This window comes from Mirounga angustirostris, unplaced genomic scaffold, assembly GCF_029215605.1.
Source record: "Mirounga angustirostris isolate CCGP_5_RB_7025 unplaced genomic scaffold, mMirAng1.0.hap1 SCAF_10, whole genome shotgun sequence".
Lineage (NCBI taxonomy): Eukaryota > Metazoa > Chordata > Mammalia > Carnivora > Phocidae > Mirounga > Mirounga angustirostris.
In genome coordinates, this window is record NW_026991718.1 from 95,040,040 (window position 1) to 95,064,825 (window position 24,786).

General features: G+C 44.0%; 1 protein-coding gene across 3 annotated transcripts in view; it reads right to left on the reverse strand.

The window, feature by feature from the left end:
* DTD1 (D-aminoacyl-tRNA deacylase 1) overlaps positions 1-24,786 on the reverse strand; it is a 182,034-nt gene that overhangs the window by 147,895 nt on the left and 9,353 nt on the right. For all 3 annotated transcript variants that reach the window (XR_010405763.1, XM_064572770.1, XM_064572769.1), the window contains exon 4: positions 7,809-7,915. Coding sequence is in view for 2 of the 3 variants with exons in the window: in XM_064572770.1 (XP_064428840.1) it covers positions 7,809-7,915 (107 nt within the window). In the remaining variant the exon portion in view is untranslated. The remainder of the gene's footprint in view (positions 1-7,808; positions 7,916-24,786) is intronic.

Sequence of the window (24,786 nt, forward strand, 5' to 3'; positions counted from 1 at the left end):
AAAATACATACAAAGGAGCAAAGCCCTTAAACTTTAAATGCACTAACCCATTAGTGCCCTGAGAGAGTTGTTTAATCTAGTTGATTACACATGTTTCATGTGTCAAAGGTCGAGAGGATCACAGTTTTTAATTTACCAGCCATATTTCAATAGGAGGGACCCAAACTCTTTTCAATTTTTGCAATTTCAGTAACACATGTTACAGATTCAAGAAGGTAAGATGAAGGTCGGTCAATCAATCAATGAATGTGTCCCCAAGCAGAGATACAATCATGTACCTCTTGGAAAGGCCTCTTTTTAATTATACAGTATATCAACTTAGGACAATCGTCTATATGGAAAGAAATTTAAATGATAAGACAAAAGCAATCCCTTGCAGCTCCCCCAACTAGGAAGAAGCCAGCCTGCTTGGAAACATCTTCAAGGTTTCCAACCTTTCTGACCAGCCAGGTCTGCATGCCCCAGGCAGGGTGCTCCCCCACACACACTGATGGGACTTAGCAGAGATTGTGGTTGCTGGTGAGCAGAGGGCAGGGCTGTGGGAGGTCAAGAGCCCACCCAGCCTCCATACCCAACCCACCCTCCAGACGGTTATGCTGCTTTCCTAATTCAGGAAAGTGAGTGTTCACATTGGAAGAAAAATAAGGGTGATTTCTGTAGCCCAAGAGGTCTGGCCAGGTACCAGCCCTGTCCTGTTGGGAAGCCTGTGTGGCAGGCGAAGTCCCAGGACTCAGGGTCACCAGCACTCCCACCATGATACCATGACAAAGATGAACAAGAGCAACAACAAAAACAACGTAATGAAGAAGCTCTTACTAAATTTCTGCTTCTGTTTTAGTAACACTTCAGTATAAACAAAACAGGACTCTAAGTCAACATTTGTTTGATAAATCAATGTGACAAAATGAACTAATGACTGGAATAAAGGAGAGGATCTGGGTACCATTTTGGCAACCAGACTTGGAAGCACATCCTTGTGGCAAGTCAACAACTCGAGCCTGGCTCAGGTCATGTGAAAACCGAGATGAAACTAATAGAGATAGGGAACTCGCACATGGAGTTCGAGCCTTAAAAAAAAGAATAAAAAAGTAAAGACCTACACTAAATAAATGTAGTTCTATGGAAAAATGCAAACTTATGGGCATCAACATAATTCTTCCTTATATTGAGAATAATTCCCATTAGATTTGAACCTCAAACTGGAACGTTCAGGAATGAAAAGCCCACCTTTGTGCACCTGCAGTAGGCTGCCACCTGTGTCCTAGTCTATCCTCCATTTCACCTTCAGGATTCCATAGCACAGATTACTAAAAAGGCTACCCTGTCACTGGAAGTACAAATAAATAAAACCAAACGGAGCTCTTTCCCCACCCACCTCTCTACCCTACGTATTTCTTTCTGATCCTACAGAAGCCATAAATGTCTCAATCCAGGCATTCCAAAGTTTCCAGGCATAGGGATGGATCCTTGCTGATAAGACAAGTCTATGGAGAAAGTTATAGGTGAAGTGATGATGATATTCAGAGAAGCATAAAATTAAAAGCTCTGGCACCATTTTTCACTGGTCAACTTAGCCCAGCAATGCGTCAATAAACACATGAGCTAGTTCAAAGATGTGTATTTAAAAGTTCATTTTTTCAACTCCTTCTAGCATTTCAATTAAGTGAGGGTTTCAATCACACAAAATAAATGAAAATATAAATAATTAATGGCAATGCTATGAACTAGGTAGACCCTGGGCCTGAGGAAATAGCCCCTCAATTACAAAATGCCTCTCCCCATCTGCTCACACACACATGCAACCCCCTCTTTGTGAGACCCAGGCAAACACCCCCTAATTAAAGGGGAAGGTCATTTAAATTAAAGCAAGAGCAGGAAGAAGCTTCTCCCATCAGGAATGGCTAAGGAGGGTGTTGAAATCTCCCAATATCTAGCCACCCACAGAAGAACTCACGCACTAGCAATCTTTTCTAGATAATCATCAGTATGTTCCTCCCAGAATCATGTTCTTCTGCAAGAATGCAACAGGGAAAAGAGCTTCTAGCTGGTGGTTCTGCTACTGCTTCCGTGCCCTGTTCCCTTTGGAAATATCTTTCAGAGCAAACACATTATGCTCTTGTTGCAACTTCTTCTGTCAGAATACATCATGGAACCCACAGAGCAGCCTATAAATGTATGGGGCACGCTGCCGATGCAGCCACGGAAAAGCATAAGAGGCTGCAAGGCCAGTTCCAAGAACTAGCAGAGACCTGGTTAAGGCAGGCAGACCACTAGTCACCTTTACCAGCCCAGGCTTCACGAGCAGCAAGTAACTGCATCACCCATAAATAGAGCTCTGGGACTCGTGAAAATAAGAATCTACCCCTCACTGAAGTGTAAGTTTGGGAACAACAACCGAGAATACCTCCTCCCCTCTGCATCCTTAAAGGTCAGTGAAAACCTCTGATACCCTGGGAGGCCGGCCCGGCTTAACCGCCCCAGCAGTGGCATCGGCCCTCTCGGAACCTGGGACATTCACAGACAGCACAGCTCACCAGCCCATGACACAGAAGTCCAAAACAAACTACGCAACCCAGGCTCACCTCCTGGGACATGGCAGTGAACAAGACCAAGGGAGCTTGAGTTCTAGGAGTGCAGTGGACAGAGGAGGAACAAGGAAACAAGCAGATAATAACAGACGGCCAAGTGCTGTGAAATTAATCATCAGAGTATGGTGACAGAGTAGCTGGCAGGGGCTTGCTCGGGACTGATGGGATCAGAGGATCCCTTCTGAGGAGGAAACACGGACACTGAGACAGGAGCCAGAGGTAGGAAAGAGCTCAGTCTGTTCTCAGAGCAGGTAAAGTGTAGGGACCAAGGGGCAGATGGCTGCGGAGCAGGGTGGACGGAGCCACAGAAGCCTGGGCACTCAGGCATGCTAAGTGACAGGAGGGAACTTAGATAGTAATCTAAAAGCATCTGGAAGGCGCCGAAGGGCCTTAAGGAGGAGCTTATCTATCGGTGAAAACAATTTGGCTGCAGTCTTCCTACCAACACAAACACAAGCAAATTAGCTATTTGCCCAAAGAGGAACCCCCTTCTTTTTTTTTTTTATTATGTTCAGTTAGCCAGCATATAGTACATCATTAGTTTCTGATGTAGTGTTCAACGATTCATTAGTTGCGTACAACACCCAGTCTTCCGAGAATGGAAAGGCAGAGACGGACCACAGGCAAAGAGGCTGGCCCCCACCATCACCAGGGCCCTGCATGTCTACTTGTCGCCACCTACTGGAGAGAAAGAGGACACAGATCTGCACGCTGTCTCAGGGTCTGAGACTCTGGGGCCAGTTAACTAGTAAAACAAATGAAATTGATAAAGCATAATACATGCATTTGAAGAGAACGTTCCTAAAAGAAAGACTCAGAAATAACTAAAATAAAAGACTTTCTTGGGGCGCCTGGCTGGCTCAGTCAGTGGAGCATGCGACTCTTGATCTCGGGGTTGTGAGTTCAAGCCCCACATGTGTACAAGCCCCACATGTGTAGAGATTACTTAAAAATAAAACAGTAAAAAAAAAAAAAAAAAAAAGACTTTCTTACTCTAATAAGCTAGCATGCCTCATGAGATGTTAAAAAAAAATCATGCTTGTATATCTTTATGTTATAAAGAGGAGGCACTGATTTAGAATGAAAACAAAAACTTGACTAAAATTTTTCTCCAAATAGAGTTAAAGCAGAATAATAAATCAGAACTACAAAACAGCAATCACACCAAACTAGAGAGAGTAAGCAGAGGCAAGAAGAAACCTGGGAGAGAACGGTGTCCCAGAAAACAAGATTCAAGACCATGCAAACGCCAACAGTGGTAGGAGCTGCTGAGTGGCCAGATCAGTGCCCACCAGGCACAGAATCAGGCAACATGGAGCTCAGGGGGCCTTGGCAGGAGCCTCTGCAGATTACAGTACACTGAACAGGCAGCAAGCAGAAAGGAAATGGAGGCGTTTCTCAACTGGAAATGCTCGGGAATATTTAAAAGCCACAGGAATTAGATGGATGAGTGAGAGAGACAGACTGACTGGACAAGAGGACAAAGGGCTTAATGGAGGCTGCCAGGAAAGTAGAGGAGAGGCCGGGGAGGGCGCCACAGCCCAGGGTGGTCTGGGTCCACCAGATACAGGCTCACAGGGCCTTGCTTGTAGAAGGGCTCAACCTTGGCTTCATGATCTGCTGTGACCATCCTGAAATTCTTTATTATAATTTTTTAACAAGGGGCCCCTCGTTTTCATTTGGCACTGGGCCCCACAAATTATAGAGGCAGTCCTGGCCCAGGGGAGGCACTGGCCTCAGCACAAAGAAGGGCAGCTCTGCTACATACGTAGGAAGAGGGGGGTGGAGAAGCAAGGTCAATGCCATCCGATGGCTTCTTTGTGAAGCAGATAGACAGCCATCTGTTATGAACAAGCAAGAGAGCAGATGAGGGGGGAAAGGTTAGTAATACTCCACGTAGGGTGGAGAAATTTGGCCGACTTCATCTTAACCAAGGGATCGAGGTTAACACCACCTGTAATAAGACAGATCAGTCTCATGTACTTCTCTACGATGCACTGAGAAAGGCACATCACTTTTGTGCTATTTGCTATTCCTGTCAAAACACATAACCTCAGTGTAATCAGAGAGCCCAAACTGAGGAATCGTCAACAAAACAGCACACCAGTACTCTTGAAAATCGTTAAGGTCATGAAAGACAAGGAAAGGCTGAAGAGCTGTCACAGATTAGAGAAGAGAAATAACAATTAAATGCAATGTGGATTACCCTGAAATAGAAAAAACGACATCAGAAGAAAAAAAAAAAAAACTAGTGAAATTTAAATAAGGTTTGTAGTGTAGTTAATGATGTGGGAAACAAAGGCAAAAGAAAAGTTAAATTTCCTCACTATTTACAGTCCCCTGACAAGTCCTTGAAACAGGCAGAGTGACATTCCTGTAGAAACTCAGCTGCCTCAATGTTAATACTTTGCTAAGGGCAAAAGACAATCTCAGCTTAACATTATCCCAACCTCCCAGATCCTTTAACATATAAAAATTCATTTGGAAACTTCCTTTATCTCTACCCCCAAGATACATGTTAGCAATCATCCTCCAAGCATATGGCCCACTGATATACATCTACAGGGTCTCATGGCTAGGGTTTTACTAGTAATAAATGACCTTTTTCTAACAATAGCTAGCCCCCTCAGGTTCCTGGAAACCTTGCTTCCAAAATTCCTTAGAGACTTACCAGCCCCCTCCCAACTTGAAAGTATATAATCAGTTGCTCTTCACAACCCCAGTGCAGCTCCTTCTGCCTGTGGGTCCTGTCCCCGTGCTTTAATTAAACCACCTTTTTGCACTGAAGACATCTCAGGAATTCTTTCTTGGCCACTGGCTCCGAACCCCAACATTCCTCCATCAATTAACGATATTATATCAATATTAACTTCAGTGTTCCATCAGTGTACTATGATTATGTAAGGCAATAAAGTTAGTGGGAACTGGGTAAAGCGTCCAGCGGAACTGTGACTCCAACTTTTCCTTAAGTCTCCAATTATTTCAAAATAAAACATTTAAATTTTCATGTGTATTTTTCACTTGTGATTTTCTTTAATGTTATAGTTTTTCCAGGAACTTCAATTACCACCTTTGAAGTCCAGCACTCCTACGTCAGACATGTTCCTGCTTCTCTATCAACCCAAAGCATCAGCAACAAGTAAGAAAGATTATGTTCCCCTTAAAAATAATAACTTGGAAGTAAGAAAAAAACAAAACAGTTAAACAAACAAACAAAAAAATCACCCACGGGTAAACCGCTTATTTTTTTAGTTTCAATAAATGGACTAAAAATTTTAAAAATAAAAATAAACCATGGCCCCCAAAGCACAGGAGCCACAGGCATTTTTCTCCAAAAAAGGCTGGGAGGTGGCAAGCATTCAGAGACTATTAGATTTCTCTTCAAAAACAATGTCAGTGACCTCAGATCTTAGGCAATAATTTTTTGCTTCCTGATTTTGAAAACTGCGTTTGCATCTTGGTTCTGCCTCTTAGCAGCTATGTGACCTTAAGTTACTACTTAAGCATGGTGCCTCTATTTCCTCATCATACCCTATGATAAAGATTAAATTACTTACTACATTTAAAAAAAAGAAACATTAGAGCAGTATCAGCACATAGGAAATTGTATTGGGAGAGGCAGGGATGAAATTAGGATGACACTAGATTTGGGCCTGGCTGACAAGGTAAATGGTAGTCCCATGAATTTAGGAAAAAAGAAAACAGAAGGAATGTGTGGAGGTGGGGTGGCAGGAGTTTCCTTTTAGCTTTCTGCATTGGAGAGGACCATCAACTGCATGCTGTGAATTGACTTAAACCAGTCTGCTTTTTCATAACTATTAGGTTTTTCTTGGTTGATAATAGTAAGGACCCAAAGAGGAAGAGAGTCTGCTATCCTCCTCTGGATGGTATCAGGTTATACTGATGGCAAGTCTTAGATCAACTTCAGCCATACACACAGACTTTCATATTTAAGAGGTGAATTTATAAGCAAGTAGGCACAAAATAATTCACATCAGCTATTTTGTAAGGCTGACAGTACTCTGTCCCCCTGGCTGTCACAATGACATCTTCGTAAGAAGTTCCCCAGTGAGGGGCACCTGGGTGGCTCAGTTGGTTAAGCATCTGCCTTCAGCTCGGGTCATGATCCCAGGGTCCTGGAATCGAGTCCTGCTTCGGGCTCCCTGCTCAGCAGGGAGTCTGCTTCTCCCTCTGCCACTCCCCCAGCTCATGCTCGCTTTCTCGCTCTTAAATAAATAAATAAAATCTTTAAAAAAAAAAAAAAGAAGAAGAAGTTCCCCAGTGGCACATGCATGAGGCAACCAGAGTCCTCAGACCCGTGCTGGACAGGGGACTATTTTGATATCAGACATTGTCCATAAAGATTCAGACTATGGGCTGCTATCTTTTCCTACTCTATTCTTGTGAAAAGAGTATCTCAAAAGTATTTTATTCAATAAATATCAATGAAAGAAACATTATAACTTGGAACAGGTCATACAGCTTTATATTTATCTAATACTTCCCCCACTTACTGCATCATTCCACTTCACAGCATCCTAGGAAGGGAGGGAGGGTAAGGGGAGAAGGAAGAACAGAAATGTCCCTTCGGTTCTCACTCCTCTGCCTGCTCCCATGTGTCTCGAAGGCTATTAAGTAGACACATTAATTAAAGCCTCAAGAAGTGTTAAGCATCTATAAGAACCATACAGGTTGCAAGAACTATCACAGATGTCCTTTCTCTATTTTAATTAAAATTTTTCCTCAAAGCTTAGAGAGCTGGCAGCAAATCCAGGTCAGACAGTGCTTCAGAAAAATAAGGATTTACAAAGCACCTCGGGAGGCACATGTACCCACGCCTGGGACAAAACCCACTCCTGGTAACCATTCCAAACCCGTGCAGAGGCCAGGTCAGGGCTCAGTGGAGCTGTGCCGCTACTCTGCTGCCACCCAGCGGCGTGTGGGGGCTAAGGCACCTCGCAGCGGGGAAGAGCTGGGCTCTGGAAAGGACATTTTCTCTGGAATCCGAAGTCAGGAGGAGGTAAGGGAGAAGTGCTGTCCAGCCCACCACAGCACCAAGGAGATGCAGTGTAAACAGATGCATTCTTGGGAAGGGATGTATTAAAATGGATATTAGCTTGCTACAAGGAAGTCTTTCCTCCACCTCAGACTGAGAAGTGCTTGAGGGACTCAATCAAAGCCAAAAGCCAGGAGACAGACCCCAACAGAGTCCAGGCTTACCTGCTTTGGATCAGAGGTAGCAGCGCCAGGAGCCGGGGACTCCAATTCTATGGTCACAGGTCCATCATTCTGAATGTGGACTTGCATGTAGGCACCAAACTTGCCATCTGAAAGAGCAACGCAAACAGTTATGAGAGGTTACTCTGTCTAAAAAGTCACCTAGATCAATGTAATCAGAAACATGAAGAGTAGGACTAGCCAGTAAACACGGGAAAAGGTGGCCAATTCCATAAGTAGGGAGGGAAATGCAAAACTAAACAGTAGAGGTGCCACTGTAAGCCCTACAGACTTGGCAAGAATGAAAAGATCTGGGAACACCAGGGTCGGGAAATGTGGGGTTACAGGACTATAGAATGGGGAGAAGGTAAATTGATTTAACCACTTTGGAGGGCACTGTGATGCTTGAACAAACTCTACAACTCTGGAATTCCACCTTAGGGAGTCTACTCAGAAATTCTTACAGAAAATCAAAACCACACTGAGATACCACCTTACACCAGTTAGAATGGCAAAAATTGACAAGGCAAGAAACAACCAATGTTGGAGAGGTTGTGGAGAAAGGGGAACCCTCTTACGCTGCTGGTGGGAATGCAAGTTGGTACAGCCACTTTGGAAAACAGTGTGGAGGTGCCTCAAAAAGTTAAAAGTAGAGCTACCCTATGACCCAGCAATTGTACTACTGGGTATTTACCCCAAAGACACAGATGTAGTGAAAAGAAGGGCCACATGCACCCCAATGTTCATAGCAGCAATGTCCATGATAGCCAAACTGTGGAAAGAGCCGAGACGCCCTTCAACAGATGAATGGATAAAGAAGATGTGGTCCATATATACAATGGAGCCATCAGAAAGGATGAATACCCAACTTTTGCATCAACATGGACGGAACTGGAGGAGATTATGCTAAGTGAAATAAGTCAAGTAGAGAAAGTCAATTATCATACGGTTTCACTTATTTGTGGAACATAAGGAATAGCATGGAGGACATTAGAAGGAAAGGAAAAATGAAGGGGGGGAAATCAGAGGTGGAGACAAACCATGAGAGACTAAGGACTCTGAGAAACAAACTGAGGGTTTTAGAGGGGAGGGGGTGGAGATGGGTGAGCCTGGTGATGGGTATTAAGGAGGGCACGTTCTGCATGGAGCACTGGGTGTTATACACAAACAATGAACCATGGAACACTACATCAAAAACTAATGAGGTACTGTATGGTGACTAACATAACATAAAAAAAAAAAAGGAATGTTCGAGGGTGTTCAGTCTGGCAATGTTTATAACAGAAAAAGTGGACAGAATCTGTCCCTCACTGGGGGGATGAATGCATAAACTCTACTTTAATTCCTCAGTGGAATACTATGTGGCAGCCACATGAGTCAACAGGGCAAATCTCAAACACATGATGTGATATTTAAAAAGTCACTTGCTGGGGCGCCTGGGGGGGCTCAGTTGGTTAAGGGTTTGACCCTTGATTTCAGCTCAGGTCATGATCTTAGGGTCATGGGATCAAGCCCCATGTTGGGATCCATGCTCAGCAGGGAGTCCGTTGCAGATTTTCTCCCCCCCTTTGCCCCTCCCCCCACTTGCATGTGTGCACACGCGCACGCTCTCTCTAAATAAAATAAATCTTTAAAAAAAAAAAGTAACTTGCAACAAGGACATATCATTTAATACCATTCATTCATTTATATGATATTTTCAAATATCCAAAACAAGTTATATTGTTTATGAAGAGATATATATATATGTAAAAAACATGAGCAGGAAAGAGAAAAGCCAAACACAGGACAAGAACCACATTCATACCGAAGAGAAGGCAGGGGATGGTGGGATTTGAGAGAGACAGACCTCAGACAAACATGACTAGCTGGGTAGTGAGTACACTAGTATCTATTTTCTGTATGTTTCATAATTAAAATTTTCAAACAAATTAACTATAAAAGGAAAAGGGTAAGGTGGGAAGGGAGGTCCTGCTCCCTCACTGTGAGAACCATTCTGCTCCCTAGGATTCATTTCACAATGGCCACGGGCTGCCCCAGAAAAGAGCTCCTCTCTGTGTCCTATTCCAAACCTTCTGTTTTAACACCCAAACCCACTCAATCATGTCTGATCAATCCCCAAATGCTGAATTACATTTATAAAGAAAGCCAAGAATATGCCTTGAGAGATGATGCTGTGGAATAGGAGAATGTCAACTCCATCCATCCAAGTACCTCTGTTAAGCCCCGGGCTTAAACACTGCTGATGACACATACAGATGCTTACTCGAGAGAACACACTGGTCTTGACAATTTATCAATTAAATTTACTTATATTAAATTTATCCATTTAAATCCAAAGTAAGACAAGAATTGGGTCCAGAATTAAAATAGTATGAGTCCTCAGAAACAGAACCATCAGGAACTCTTCTGCTGCCACCTACCATTAAGGAACAAAGAGAGCATATGAGATCCAGTCCACATGTGAAAACCACTCACTGCTTTTCACTCACAGCAACTATGTGCCAGGCATGGTGCTAGAGACCAAAGACTCAGCTCCCAGGCACAGACAGCCCTGGCACTCATGAACCCTGTGGTCCAGTATGGGGAACAGCTGGGCATATCGTGGTGACAACGCAGTATGGCAGAGACCTTGAGGGATTCTGGCTCTGGAGACCAGAGAAGGGTCCGAGTCCTCCTTGGGGATGGGGAAGGAATCAGAAAGGCTTCTTGGATGAGGCTACACAGGGTCCAGGACTTGAAGGACAACCAGGACCCAGGCTGGGAAGAGAAGGACAGGCCCAGTCCTCACAAACTCTGAGGCTTTGGACAACTTCTTAACCTCCCAATGGCTCAGTTTCTTGCCTGTATCACAGGGATACTAACAAGAGGACCTAAAACATGGGGAAAATTTAATGAGACCATGCATGCAAGTGCTTGGGACAACGGCTCACACACGGTGTGTGCAAAATCACCATTTGCTCTTGTTATAAAAAATCATGTTCAAGACTTGGTAATGTTCATTGTTATAAAAAGTCCTGTTCAAGAGGCTCCATACAACCAGAACCATGCTTCCCAAACTGCCCTGCCAGGTATTCCTTGAATAAAGAATGCCACGGTCACATACTTCTGGAAAACCACATTTGTTTGAACTCTCCTTCAGAGAATCACAAAGCACAGCAGCATGTAACAGACTCTCAACATGTCCTTGAGTAGAGAAACCTATTTAGTTTCTTTACCTTGGTAGTTCCCAAACTCCCCTGGGCAAGGAGCCCTAATTTCACACAAAACATCCTTTACAGAGCAGATGACCCTCTGAGAGAGACCAAGGAAAAGAAAAGCACCAAAGAGACACACTAGGCCAGGGCAGGCCAGCCTGGGGCCTCTCTGACTCCCTCCCTGGAGAGCGGCTCTGCTCTCAGGTCCTGGGCTCCCTCGGACACCAGACCCACTACCACATGAGGTGACCTCCATGCACCTCTGCTCCTGCCATCACAACCACACAAGTTCCATCTCGGACTCCTCCCGCCGGTATCACTCCCTCCACTGATCCTTACCTCCTGGAGGGTCTCAGCATAATGGGCATACCAACGGCTGGTTCCCTTCAATGCTCGGACAGCAGCATTAGAAACTACATTAGAAGCACCCAAGCTGTTCACCATTTTCACAGGCAAGATTAACCACATTCCTATCGTGCAGCCAAACGTGCTCAAACAATGGTGACTTTTCTTCAACTCCTATCAAATTGAAGTGGCCATTTAAATCTACAGGGCTTTTGTTTTATCCATGTCAGACTAGCTAAAAAGACATCAGCTGGGAAGGAAATCATGTGTTTAATTGCATGCTAAAATTATGGCTACAATTAGTAGCAAATTTCAGCCGCTGCTCTCCTCAGGGAAGCTGAAGGCAGACTCAGGAGAAAAGGAATTATTTCCGACCTTGAATTTCTGTTGCCAGGATATACAGCATATCCTTCACCATGTTTATCACTCCAAGTAGCAAGAAATTTATTTTCTTTTCCTGTTTTTCTTCAGTTATGAACAGAACTATTATCTGAATTTCCATTTGTACAGACAATAAATCCAAAGACATGTTTTAAGAGGTCTTAAAATGGGAACATTTTTTCCAGTTCAGATCAAAGAGTAAAGCCCCATGAAAAATTATACTGGCCAGAGGAAATAAACATTTTTTAAAATAATCTTAAAAGACAAAAACCTATCTGCAGAACTACAGCTGGGCTCCAGTGGTGATATAATCAAGTCATCCTTAACTCAAAGTCCCAGGGTTCTGTCCAGAGCCGGAGGAGAGGCACATGTCAAGCACGTTTGTGCCACACGTTTCCAGCTGGAACCCCAAACCTGCTGTGACCTGGTTGTCCAAGGCCTCTACCGGCTCCACACCAGTGAGCCCCATTCACCTGCGAAGGCTGACATCCCACCCCTTTGAACAATACTTGATGATGGTCACCACTCCCCGAGAAGCCCTGCCCTGCCTCTCCATGCCCCGGCTGGTTCAAGGATGACAGCAGGACACTCACCACAAGGAGGATGCATGTTAGTACAGGCATGGCCCTGGGCCCACAGCCCGGCAGTCAGGTTGCAGGAAATCTGGGTCCCTGTTACTGCTGTCACTCCTACCGCTGTCCATGGTAGAATATGGGCAAATGGGGGTGGGGGCAGGTGACAAGAAAACCACACTGAAAGAACATGCTATTGAAGAAAAATGGAGAACAAAAGGCCTGACAGTTTCTTGGATTGGCTGGGAGCAAGCCCGTACACTTCCCACAGCCAGCCTGCACAGCCATGACCAGGCTGAGAGTTGGCCTACCTCTGGGGACAAGTCCTGAGCCTTGGGCCAGCCCACCTAAGCACATCCCCAAAGGCAGCTCCCTCTGTCACTAAGGCAAAGTCCTCACCACCCAGGCTTCCTCTTCGTTCTACTTTAAAGCTGTTCAGAGCCTGGGCAGGCAGGGAAGAGGGTTATTGATGGAGGCTCCAACATTAGGTGCACCAGCTGGGAACCAAGAAATCAAGCAAATGTGTGGAACCGGGGGACTCAAAATAAGCATGTGGCAAGGCAAGGGTCACTGCAGCTAATGGATTTTGGTCTAGACCCCACAGGCTTGCATCACGCCTGGAACCCGGGGGAGTGGACCCTGGTGGGTCATGGGCACTAGGGTAGCTCTGTCCACCAGCATGGAACTGCTTCTCTGAGGGTAGAGTGCCCCACCCCCACCTCCCCAGAGGGCTCAGCTGATTCGGGGCACCACCAGTAGGGTACGGATTCCCCAGGGGGCTGATCTGGCTCAAGGGAGCCTATGAAGCAGAGGCCAGGGCTCTGGGAGCTATCAGCAAAGACCAGCAGCTCCAGTAACAGCATTTCCTAAATGACTTGGCTGGGGAAAGGATTCAGTTACAGGAAAAGGGTCACATAACAGGCCCTGTCAGCCGCATTAGACCTCAGTCAGCAGCATTAGAAACACTGGCAGGTTCCATTCCACATCCAGGGCCATGGAGGGAAAGGCAATTCCTGGAATCTCGTGGCTTCTCCCCAGGCTCAAGTCTCCCTTATCAGGAGTCTCTGCTTGTCTCTGCCGTTGTTCAGTCCACTCAAGAGAAACACCTCCTCCAGGCAGCAGATGTCTCAGGCCTGGGACTCCATGGCCAGAGGAACTGGTGAACAGGTCCTGTGGCCCAGGATGGAAATGAAAGTGCCTACTCCCAGGTGAGGGCACCTGCCACCAAGGGGCCACCCCAATTCCAAACCAAAGAGCTGGAAACAGGAGCTGCCAGGGGAAATAGCCCAAAATTAACCTCTCTCTGGGTTAAATTCTCATCTGAGCTGAAGTTCTGAAGTCAGATTCAAGGCAACTGGCATAGCCCTCCTCGCCTAACAGGCAGGCTGAAGGCAAGGTTTTCTCTGGCCATCAGGCTTTGCTTGGACATCTCTGGTCTTTCCTGGGGTCCCGGGCATGGCATCATTCTGCTCGGGATAACTGCATGGAAGGCTCCCTGGTCTCCTCATTGAGGCACCAGGGAGCCTGAGTAGGGACATGCAGTGTTTGAGGCCCCAGAGGACCTACATGGAGCCTTGTGCAGTGCTGGCGCAGATGTGCTGAAAGAGCCTGGACCCCACCAGGCAAGGACACCCTTCCATCGAGAGCAGCGAAGTAAGAAACTAGGAAGAACGGCTTCTGAGCTCATCAGACCATGGGGTTTGATTTTAGACTTCAATTCCTTTATACCTGAATATGATACAGAATTTAAGCTTGACCTAAAAGTTTTCCCTGGGACTATAATAATGGAAGAAGGTTTACATTCAAGTTCAGTGCATCTCCATGTTGTTGGCAATTTTTTTTTTAAGATTTTATTTATTTATTTATTTGAGAGAGAGAATGAGATAGAGCATGAGAGAGGGCAGGGCAGAGGGAGAAGCAGACTCCCTGCTGAGCAGGGAGCCCGATGCGGGATTCTATCCTGGGATTCCAGGATCATGACCTGAGCCGAAGGCAGTCGCTTAACCAACTGAGCCACCCAGGCGCCCATGTTGTTGGCATTTTATTATGAGTTTCCTATGTATTATATTAAAGGAGCGTATTAATATCATCACTTAGCCTCACTGTAGAACCTCTGGTGTGCTGGGTTGGGTGATGTGACTGGACATGGTTTGGGACACAGGCTAGGGAATAAGTCTTCACTTTTGGAAGAGAATGGCCTTGGAGGGGCTTCACAGCAGGGTTCTAACCCAGTTCAGAGTCTCTAGGAAAAAAAGACATATGGCAGAAGTAGCCTCGGAGAGGCTCAAAGGTAGACTGGAAGGACTAAGCCTGCAAACTCTGACCCTCCCCTGAGTGGGGAGCCCCCATGGCCACAAAACAGTCAAAGGAGGTAAGGGACCATGCTAGAGGGTGATTATCATCATGCACCACAGGATTCATGAATTTATACAATGAGTGTGATCCAAATAAACATAACACAGATTATTTTCTAGAGCTAGACAAGCTGATTTAAAAATTCATACAGAAAAACAATTAAGAATAGGCAGGAAAACTCCAAAGAGCAATGTGGGTGAGACTCACCTTACCCAATATGAAAGCATACCAAAATCTTCAATAACTGAAAGTGTTTCTTCATCATATAAATAGACCAAAAAAAAAACCACAGACTAGAAACAAAACTTAACAGTTCATAAACACATATAGGAATTCATATGGGATAAAGTCAGAATCTCAGATTAGTGGAGGTAAAGATGGTTTTTTAAATAACTGTTTTGGGAAACCATTTCACAACCACCTGAGAAAGATAAACTTTGGATCTATGTTTTACATTGTATACAAGATAAACTCCAAATGGATCTAGGATTTCAAAATAAAAAATGAAAGCATAAAAGCACTAGGGGGGAAAATAGCCAGATTTCTCTGTAACTTTGGAGTAGGAAATGTCATAAAAATCCTAAGAAACTATGATTCAAAATCCAGCAGACATTTCAAAAAATTAATATCAGAAATGTCTGTCCTTGGGGCACCTGAGTGGCTCAGTCGGTTAAGCATCTGACTCTTGATCTCAGCTCAGGTCTTGATCTTAGGGTCATGAGTTCAAGCCCCATGTTGGGCTCCACGCTAGGCATGGAGCCTACTTAAAAAAATGAAAAAAACACAGGGGCACCTGGGTGACTCCATTGGTTGAGCATCCAACTCTTAGTTCCAGTTCAGTTCATGATCTTAGGGTCATGGCTCCGAGCTCCACATGGAATCTGCTTGGGATTCTCTCTCTCTCCCTGCCCACCCACCCCCCGCCCCTGCTCATCTCTCTCTCTCTCTAAAATAAATAAATTTTTTAGAAGGGAGGAAGGGAGGCAGGCAGGCAGGCGCCTGGGTGGTCCAGCCGGTTAAATGTCTGCCTGCAGCTCAGGATGATCTCAGGGGCCTGGGATCAAGCCCCACATTGGGTTCCCTGCTCAGCAGGGAGTCTGCTTGTCCCTTTCCCCCTTCCCCTTCCCCCTGCTCATGCTGTCTCTTACTCTCTCTCTCAAATAAATAAATAAAATCTTTTAAAATAAATAAATTAAATTAAAAAAAAACAAAGGTCTATCCAGCAAACAACCCTTAAAGCAAGGACAAAGGACAAATGACAAAATGGATGAAAAATATCTGCAACTCACAGCACATATTAAAAGCTCACAGAAATAAAGAACCTGATCAAAGCACATGAACAGTTCACAGGAAAGGAAATATAAATCACACAAAGATCTGAAAAATGTTCAACCATATCCTGCAAATTAAAACTAAAAGGAGATGCCATTTTCACCTGTAAGAAAGACAACATTCTAGATCAAATACACTCTGTTAAAAAAACGGTGAAGAACATGTCTCACACACTGAAAAAAGGTCAACGCCTACAGAGGACCATAGAGCACTATCTAGCAATCCCACTTCTGAGAATTTATCCCCAGGTATGCCTGCCTGAACATGAAATGGCCTATGTACAAATTTATTCATTACATCACCATTGTTCTGTTGTTTTCAAGAGCCAAAAATCAGAAACAACCCAAGAGTCCAACAATACAGATTAAATGAGATTTAAAATAGATTAAATAAGCTAAGCTCTGTTCCCACCACAGAACACTGCACAGCTGTTACGGAAGGTGTGAGGAAGTTCTCTATGAACTAATAAGGAAAGAATCTCTAGAACACACTATGAAATCCTTTTTAAAATAATTTGTTAAAGGGGCGCCTGGGTGGGCGTCTGCCTCCAGCTCAGGTCGTGATCCCAGAGTCCTGGGATCAAGCCCCGAATCGGGCTCCTGCTCGGCAGGAGGCCTGCTTCTCCCTCTCCCACTCCCTCTGCTTGGGTTCCCTCTCTCCCTGTGTCTCTCTCTGTCAAATAAATAAATACAATCTTTAAAAATAATAATAATAATAATTTGTTAAAGATGCTACCTTTGTATAAAAAGATACATATATTCATATTTGCTCACATGTGCATGAAGAAACACTAGAAAGATAGAAAAAATTAAAAGTGCTTGCCTACAGAGAGTAAGAGAAACAGAGTGGGTGACACATGAGTGAGAGCATGGCTTCCCAAGGCAGACCTTTTCATATCATTTTGATGTATGAACTATCTGATCATATTACCTATTCAAAAATCAATTACAACAAAATTAGAAGACTTACAATTTTCAATTTCAAAACCTACTACACAAAGCTATAGTAATCAAAACAGTGTAGGCACTGGCATAAGAACAGGCATACATAACGATGAAACAGAACTGAAGGTTCATAAATAAACCCATACATATATAGTCAACAAGAGTACAGAGACCATTCAATGGGGAAGAATAGTCTTTTCAACAAATGATGATGGAAAGGCTGGATATTCACATGCAAAAGAATGAAGTTAGATCCTTACCTCACACCATACACAAAAATTAACTCAAAATGGATCAAAGACCTACCTGTATGGATTAAAACTATAAAACTCTTGAGAAGAAACTATAAGGTTAACCTTCACAACAATGGACTTTGGTAATGGTTTCTTAGATATGAAACCAAAAAACACAAAAGAAAAAAAAATAAAACTGGACTTCATCAAAATTAAAAACTGTTAGGGGTGCGGGATGGGTGAGATAGGTGAAGGGGATTAAGAGGTACAAACTGTCAGTTATAAAATGAATAAGTCACAGGGATATAAAGTAAAGCACAGGGACTACAGTGTATAATATTGTTATAACTTGTACGCTGACAGATGGTAACAACACTTACCAAGGTGAGCATTTGTAATGTATATAAATGTCAAATCACTATGTTGCACACCTGAAACTAATATAATATTGTATGTCGGGCGCCTGGGTGGCTCAGTTGGTTAAGCGACTGCCTTCGGCTCAGGTCATGATCCCAGGGTCCTGGGATCGAGTCCCGCATCGGGCTCCCTGCTCTGCGGGGAGCCTGCTTCTCCCTCTCCCACTCCCCCTGCTTGTGTTCCCTCTCTCGCTGTGTCTCTCTCTGTCAAATAAATAAATAAAATCTTTAAAAAAAAAAAATATTGTATGTCAACTACACTTCAATAAAAAAAAAATATGTTAGGGGTGCCTGGCGGCTCAGTTAGTGGAGATGAGACTCTTGATCTCCAGGTCATGATTTCAAGCCCCACACTGAGCCAAAAAAAAAAAAGAAAGAAAGAAAGAAAGAAAAGAGAAAGAATTTTTAAACTTTTGTGCATCAAAGGACACCATCAAGAAAGTGAAAGGCCAACCCACAGAATGGGAGAAAATATTTGCAAATCATATTACTAATAAGGGTCTGGTATCTGGAATTTATAAATTACTTACAATTCAGTAAAAAAAAAAAAAAAAAAAGACGAACAATTCAATTTTCATTGTGAGCCCCAATTCGAGGCTTGAACTCACAACCCTGAGATCAAGACCTGAGCTGAGATCAACAGCTGGGTGCTTAACCGACTGAGCCACCCAGGCGTACCTCAAACAATTCAATTTTAAAATGAGTGATGATGGGATGCTTTGGTGGCTCAGTTGGTTAAGTGTCTGCCTTTGGCTCAGGTCATGACCCCAGGGTCCTGGGATCTGAGTCCCGCATTGGGCTCTTTGCTCAGCGGGGAGCCTGCTTCTCCTTCTGCCTGCAGCTCCCCCTGCTTGTGCACTCTCTCTCTGTCTCTTTGACAAATAAATAAATAAAATCTTTTTTAAAAAATTAAAAATAAAATAAAATAATATGAGTGAAGAATTTGAATAGCTAGTTCTCCAAAGAAGATATACAAATGGCCAACAAGCACATGAAAAGATGCTCAATATCATTAGCCATTAGAAAAATGCAAATCAAAACCATCATGCTGTACCACTTCACACCCACCAGAATGGCTATAATCAAAAAATAAATAAAAATAAAAAAGGAAATAACAAGTATTGGCAAGGATGCAGATAAATCAGAACCCTCATTGGTGGGAATGTAAAAAGTCACTGTGGAAAAGAATTTGGCGGTGCCTCAATAAGTTAAACAGAATTATCATATGATCCAGCAATTCCACTCCTGAGTATATAACCAAAAGAACTGAAAACAGGTGCTCAAACAAAAACTTGTCCACACATGTGTATAGCAGCCCTATTCACAATAGCTAAAAGGCTGGGAACAAGCCAAGTGTCCATCAGTGAATGTATGGATAAACAAAATGTGATATATTCATGCAGTGGAATATTCTTCATATAATGGAATGAAGTACTGATAATATACTACAATGTATGTATGTATGTATGTATGCACAATGCATGTTCAAAACATGAACCTTGAATACATTATGCTAAGTCAAAGAAGCCAGACACAAAAGGCTGCATATTGATTGTATGGTTCCATTTATATGAAATATCCAGATGAGGCAAATCCATAGAGACCAAAAGCAGATTCCTGGTTGCCAGGGCTAGGGGTGGGGGAGAATGGGAAGCGGCTGCTTAATGCACATAGGGTTTCTTTTTGGGGTAATGAAAATGTTTTGAAACTAGACAGTGGTGATGGTTACACAACTTGATCACTTAACTCTACACTTTAAAATGGTTTATTTTATGTTACATGTATTTTACCACAATAAAAAAGAAGTTAATTTTAGAAAGAATAAATACTGAGAATAAAAAATAAGTGACTGACTTAAAACTCAAATGACAGGCTAAACTCCAGACTAGGGCGCCTGGGTGGCTCAGTCGTTAAGCATCTGCCTTCGGCTCAGGTCATGATCCCAGGGTCCTGGGATCGAGTCCCACATCGGACTCCCTCCTCGGCGGGAAGCCTGCTCTCCCTCTGCCACTCCCGCTGCTTGTGTTCCTGCTCTCGCTATCTCTGTCTCTGTCAAATAAATAAATAAAATCTTTAAAAAAAGAGAGAGAACTTTCCTTATAAAAAAATAAATAAATAATAAATAAATAAATAAATAAATAAACTCCAGACTGGACATGGTCAAAGAAAAAATTAGTAAACTGGAGGATCCCCTTAGGGCACAGCAAAGAAAGAAAAAGCAATTGAGACACGATACCATGTACGCTATCATTTAATACACCTTTGTTTGAAGAAAATATAGAGAGCCAACTAATTTATCAACATTTCTGAATTTGTGGACCCCAAAACAATATGGTTTTAAATTTGTCCTACTTCTGCTGAGAGATTCAGACTCTTCCTTTCATCCTGGGTTACTTCATGTCCTCAGATTACGACGATAGTGAGTTTCTTTACGCCTATGCCTACATCTTCTTTTTTAAAAATGGCCTTTAAGTCTTCAAACTGAGCTGCAATAACAGACTCTACTGGGCAAGAAAAAGAGGCTGACCCCACAATTCATGACCGGAAGTATGGAGGGACTCAGGAAATGAGATAAAAGGGGTGAAGGAGAATAAAGACGGGGGGGGGGAGGAAGAAGGAGCCCAAGGAGGAAGCAAACGGATGGAACAGTAGAGCCACCAAAATAAGCCTGCCCTCATCTCCCTGGGCCCAGGGGCACTCATCACACAAAATAACTGAGCACCTACGGTGTGATGCATAAGGCAAGTGCTCTGCCATTACCGCAGGATACTGAACCACCACCACATCTATGACACTGTTTATAATGTGGCTCCAGACAGGTGGGGAAAGGAGAACTGGTAAAAAGTAGGCTGTTGTTCACCTTGGAAAATCAACTAAGCAAATCAAGGAATCATGAAAAGCTAGGATCTAAAAACAAAAATGGATTGGGGAGGCTGGCTGGCTCAGTCGGTGGGGCATGCAACTCTTGATTTTGGAGATGTAGGTTCGAGCCCCACGTTAGGTGCAGAGATTACTTAAAAATAAAATCTTTTAAAAGAAACAAAAACAAAAACAAAAATGGATATAGTTTGCCATTGGGGCAAAGGGGAGTTAGTAAACTAGTCACAGAGATGACATAGTGTACGTCTAAGACCTAAAAGAGGCAGAAATAAATAAAGGAAGCTGGTAAGCAAATCACTGAGGAGAATGAATGAAAAGGAAGGAGTGACAGAAAACTTGGTGCACCTGGGTGGCTCAGTCGTTAATTGTCTGCCTTTAGCTCAGATCATGATCCCAGCTAGGATCGACTGAGCCCCCCCCCACCCCCCGCATCGGGCTCCAGCTCAGCTGGGAGCCTGCTTCTTCTCCCTCTCCAGCTCCTCCGTGCTTCTGTTCCCTCTCTCACTCTCTCTCTCTGTCAAATAAATAAATAAAATTTAAAAACTAATTTGGCCAACATCAGTCACACATCTGCATGAGACTTCACAAGAGCGATCGGCCTGTACCACAGTCCACCAGCCTTGCCATTTGTTAACAGTGAAGATGCGGGGCGCCCGGATGGCTCAGTCTTTAAGCGTCTGCCTTCGGCTCAGGTCATGATCCCAGGGTCCTGGGATGGAGCCCTGCATCGGGCTCCCTGCTCTGCGGGAAGCCTGCTTCTCCCTCTCCCCCTCCCCCTGCTTGTGTTCCCTCTCTCCCTGTGTCTCTGTCAAATAAATAAATAAAATCTTAAAAAAAAAAAAAATGAAGATGTGATCTCACATTGTGATTTCCTAAATTTACATTAACAATAATGCCTCTGGCATCCGAGTCCTTGCCGAAGCATATAAAAGGCTTCCACTGAAAGCTCACTCAGATTGCTAACATGCTTTATTGTAGTAAAAAGAGTAGGAAATTAAACAAATCCATAAAAATTACACACTAACCACAAAGCAAACACTAGATGTGGGCTTCCTCCTCCTGGTGCCTTCTCTTTGTGAACGAACCTGAAGGAGCCACTGACCTAATGGCCATATCACGGAGTGAACAGAGCTGAGGCACTCAGAGAGCTGCTACTCTCCTGAGATGTCTTTCCACGCTGGTCTAGCTCTTTGCCGCCCACAAGAGATCAGACCCCACAGAGAATACACAGGTAGCTCTTTTTAATACCATGGCAGCTTCTGATTTGCTCAACAAAGCCAACAAGTGATTGCTTCCCTGGGCCCATTACAAATGGCTCAGTGTTGGAACAAGAAGCTTGAGAGCAGAGAGCTCTCTTTCAACTATTCCGTTTTGGTATAACATTTATTTTTTTTCCTAACTATAGAAGCAATGCATGTTTAATACTCAACTTTGAGAGCATGTAATGCCTCCCACTGAACACTACTTTCAGTGCTCTTTCTGAAGGATGGAGATTCCCAATGGGCTGCCGAGGGCCACATCTGGACCCAGTTTCCTGGGCCCACTCAGTCACTCTGGGTGTCCAATAAAGCACCCTTAACCTCTGGCTCATTCTGCAGCAGAGGGCAAAAGCTGATGAATGTATGCACTGGGTTTTTCCCCCTAAATCAATTATCAGAGGAAGAGCCAGAGAACAGGAAAAGCCCTTTGAAATCACCAGAGTTATGAGCCATGCAGGATTAAAGATGGCCACAAATTCTGACATCCCTTCCATTGCAAGGTGGGTCTCCATCCCTCCCCTGGAAGCTGGGTGGGCTGTGAGACTGCTTTGTCCAATAGCATATGGCAGAAGTGATGCTGTACCCCTTTCCAGGCCTGGCCTCAAGGGGCTGGCACTCTCATTTCCTGTCTCTTGAAACGCCTGGTCTTGGAGTGCTCACTGTGGGAGAAGCCAGCCACAATGTTAGAAATCAAGCTACCCAACAGTCCACCAGGCTGCGAGAAGCCCAAATGATGGGGAGAGACCCTGGAGAATAAGATGAGGTGGGAAAGAGGGGGGAAGCAAGATGCACACGGGCCATCTTAGAAGTAGATCCTCCAGCCCCAGCCAACACCATATGGATCAGAGACAAGCACCCAGCTAAGCCCCTCTTAGATTCCTGACCCACAAAACTGTGAGGAAGACAGAAGGGTTATTTTTAAGCCATTGCATTTTGGGGTAGTATGCTATGCAGCAACAGTGAATAGGAGCATAAGGCAAGGTAGGCAAGTTCTTGAGAAGAGGAGATGCTCCCACAAAGCCAAAGGGTCAGGGGGCCAGCTGAACTGGACCAGAGTGGGGAGGGGTGCCATGCAGAAGCAAAGCCTGAGAGTTCCAAACAAACTACACCCAAACAGGTCAAGGGTGCTGAGAATTCTGGTCCTGTGGGTGTGGTGGATCAGCTTGGTTTCAAGTACCAACTCAAGACCAAATGGGGCAGAACAGGCCTCAAAGAGCCATTTGGGGGAATTACGCTACTAGCTCCTCCCTCCCAGGTACCCAGAAAAGGGGGTACCCTCATTAACTGCATACACATCTATGACAGACCCCTCTCCATCCCCACTGCCAGAAAGGCAGTTCTGCTAGGACCGCCTACTCCCCTTGACCACACCCCTTCTATTAATCCCACCTTCCAGAAGCCACCAACAAAACAAGTCAAGGACACACAAGTGGCACTTTCAGGTAGCCCTTCCAGAAGGCATTTCTCCTATCCCGCTTTCCAACAGCCCCAGACTTCCACTGTGGCTCCAGGTGGCCCCCAGGAGGTCAACTCCGTATTCTACGAAACACATGACCTAAACTGAGTCACGCAGTCCATCCCATATTGGTTCAAGGGTGGCCATGTGACCTAAGCTGGCCCAATCAACGTGACCTTCAGGACTTCCGCTTGAAATGCAGAAACAAAGACTTGCTCTCCTTCTTGGGATGGTGAACTGTGAAGACTGCAACCATCATGACCATCCTGCAGAAGGCATGCCTGAGGACAAGGCTGACATGCACGGGGGGAAAGCAGGGCTCAGAGAATCCCAGAGAACAGTCACAGCGGTGATGACAGAGGGCACCTAGCCCAAGCTGAACCTGAACTCATCATACCTCCACATGCTTCAGTCATAAAGCAATAAGCTCTATTTCAATGAAGACAGTTGAGGTGGGCGGGGCCTAAGGGGAAGAGCTGCAGCTAGTGAGGAAAAGCCTGAAAGGTGGGGCGGGTAGGGAACAGAACAGGAAATAAAGGGGACAATCTTCCGGCTATTCAATCCTTAACAACAAGTTAAGAGAAATAAACTAAATGTAAATTTAAAATAAAGTTCTAGTCATTAAAGAGCAAAGGAGTGAAAATAAACACTAAATCTAATTAAGTCAATAGCCAAGACATGGAAGCAACCTAAGTGTCCACTGATAGATGAATACGTAAAGAAGAGATGGTATATAGACACAAGAGAATACTATTCAGGAAGAAGAAGAAGGAGAGGGAGGGAGGAGGAGGAGGGGGAGGGGAGGGGTAAGGGGGATAAGGGGGGGAGGAGGGGGGAGGAGGAGGAGGAAATCCTGCCATTTGCAAGAACGTGGATGGACCTTAGGGCTTTCAGTCAGAGAATGACAAATACTATACAATCTCACATACATGTAGAATCTAAAAAACCCATCTCATAGATTCAGAGCACAGATTGGTGGTTGCCAGAGGCAGGAGGTGGAAGGTGGGTGAAATGGGTGAAAGTGGCCAAAAGGTTCAAACCTCCAGTTGTAAGATAAATAAACTCTGGAATATAAGGTATGCCAAAGTGAACAAAGTTAACAATATTGTATCACATATTTGAAAGTTGCTAGGAGAGTAGATCTTAAAAGTTCTCATCACAAGAAAAGTAAAACTGTAACTACATGAGGTGATGAACTAACAGAACATAACACTGGTGATCATTTCACAATATACCCAGATATCAAATCATCATGTTGTACAACTAAAGTTAATAGGGTGTTACATGTCAATTGTATTATAAAACTAGAAAAAAAATTTAAATTTTTTTTCAAAAAGGAAATTAAACTACTTTATTTAAGTCTTAAAATTGTCAAAGCAGCCCCGAGAATCCTAAAATAAAGAAAATGTATTTATTAGCAGTTGGTTTGTGTTCCATCATCCTTTCAGCTCTCAGAGGGCTTTTCATACTGGAGCTGGAAACCAAAAACTCAAAATTAAGCAAAACACAGCAAGCGTGTAAAACATGCTCTCTGCATCCTGTTCTACCAAAGACCATAAAAGAGATAAAAAGCTGAAAGAGCAAGACAGGCACTGTTGTTTCACTGAAGTG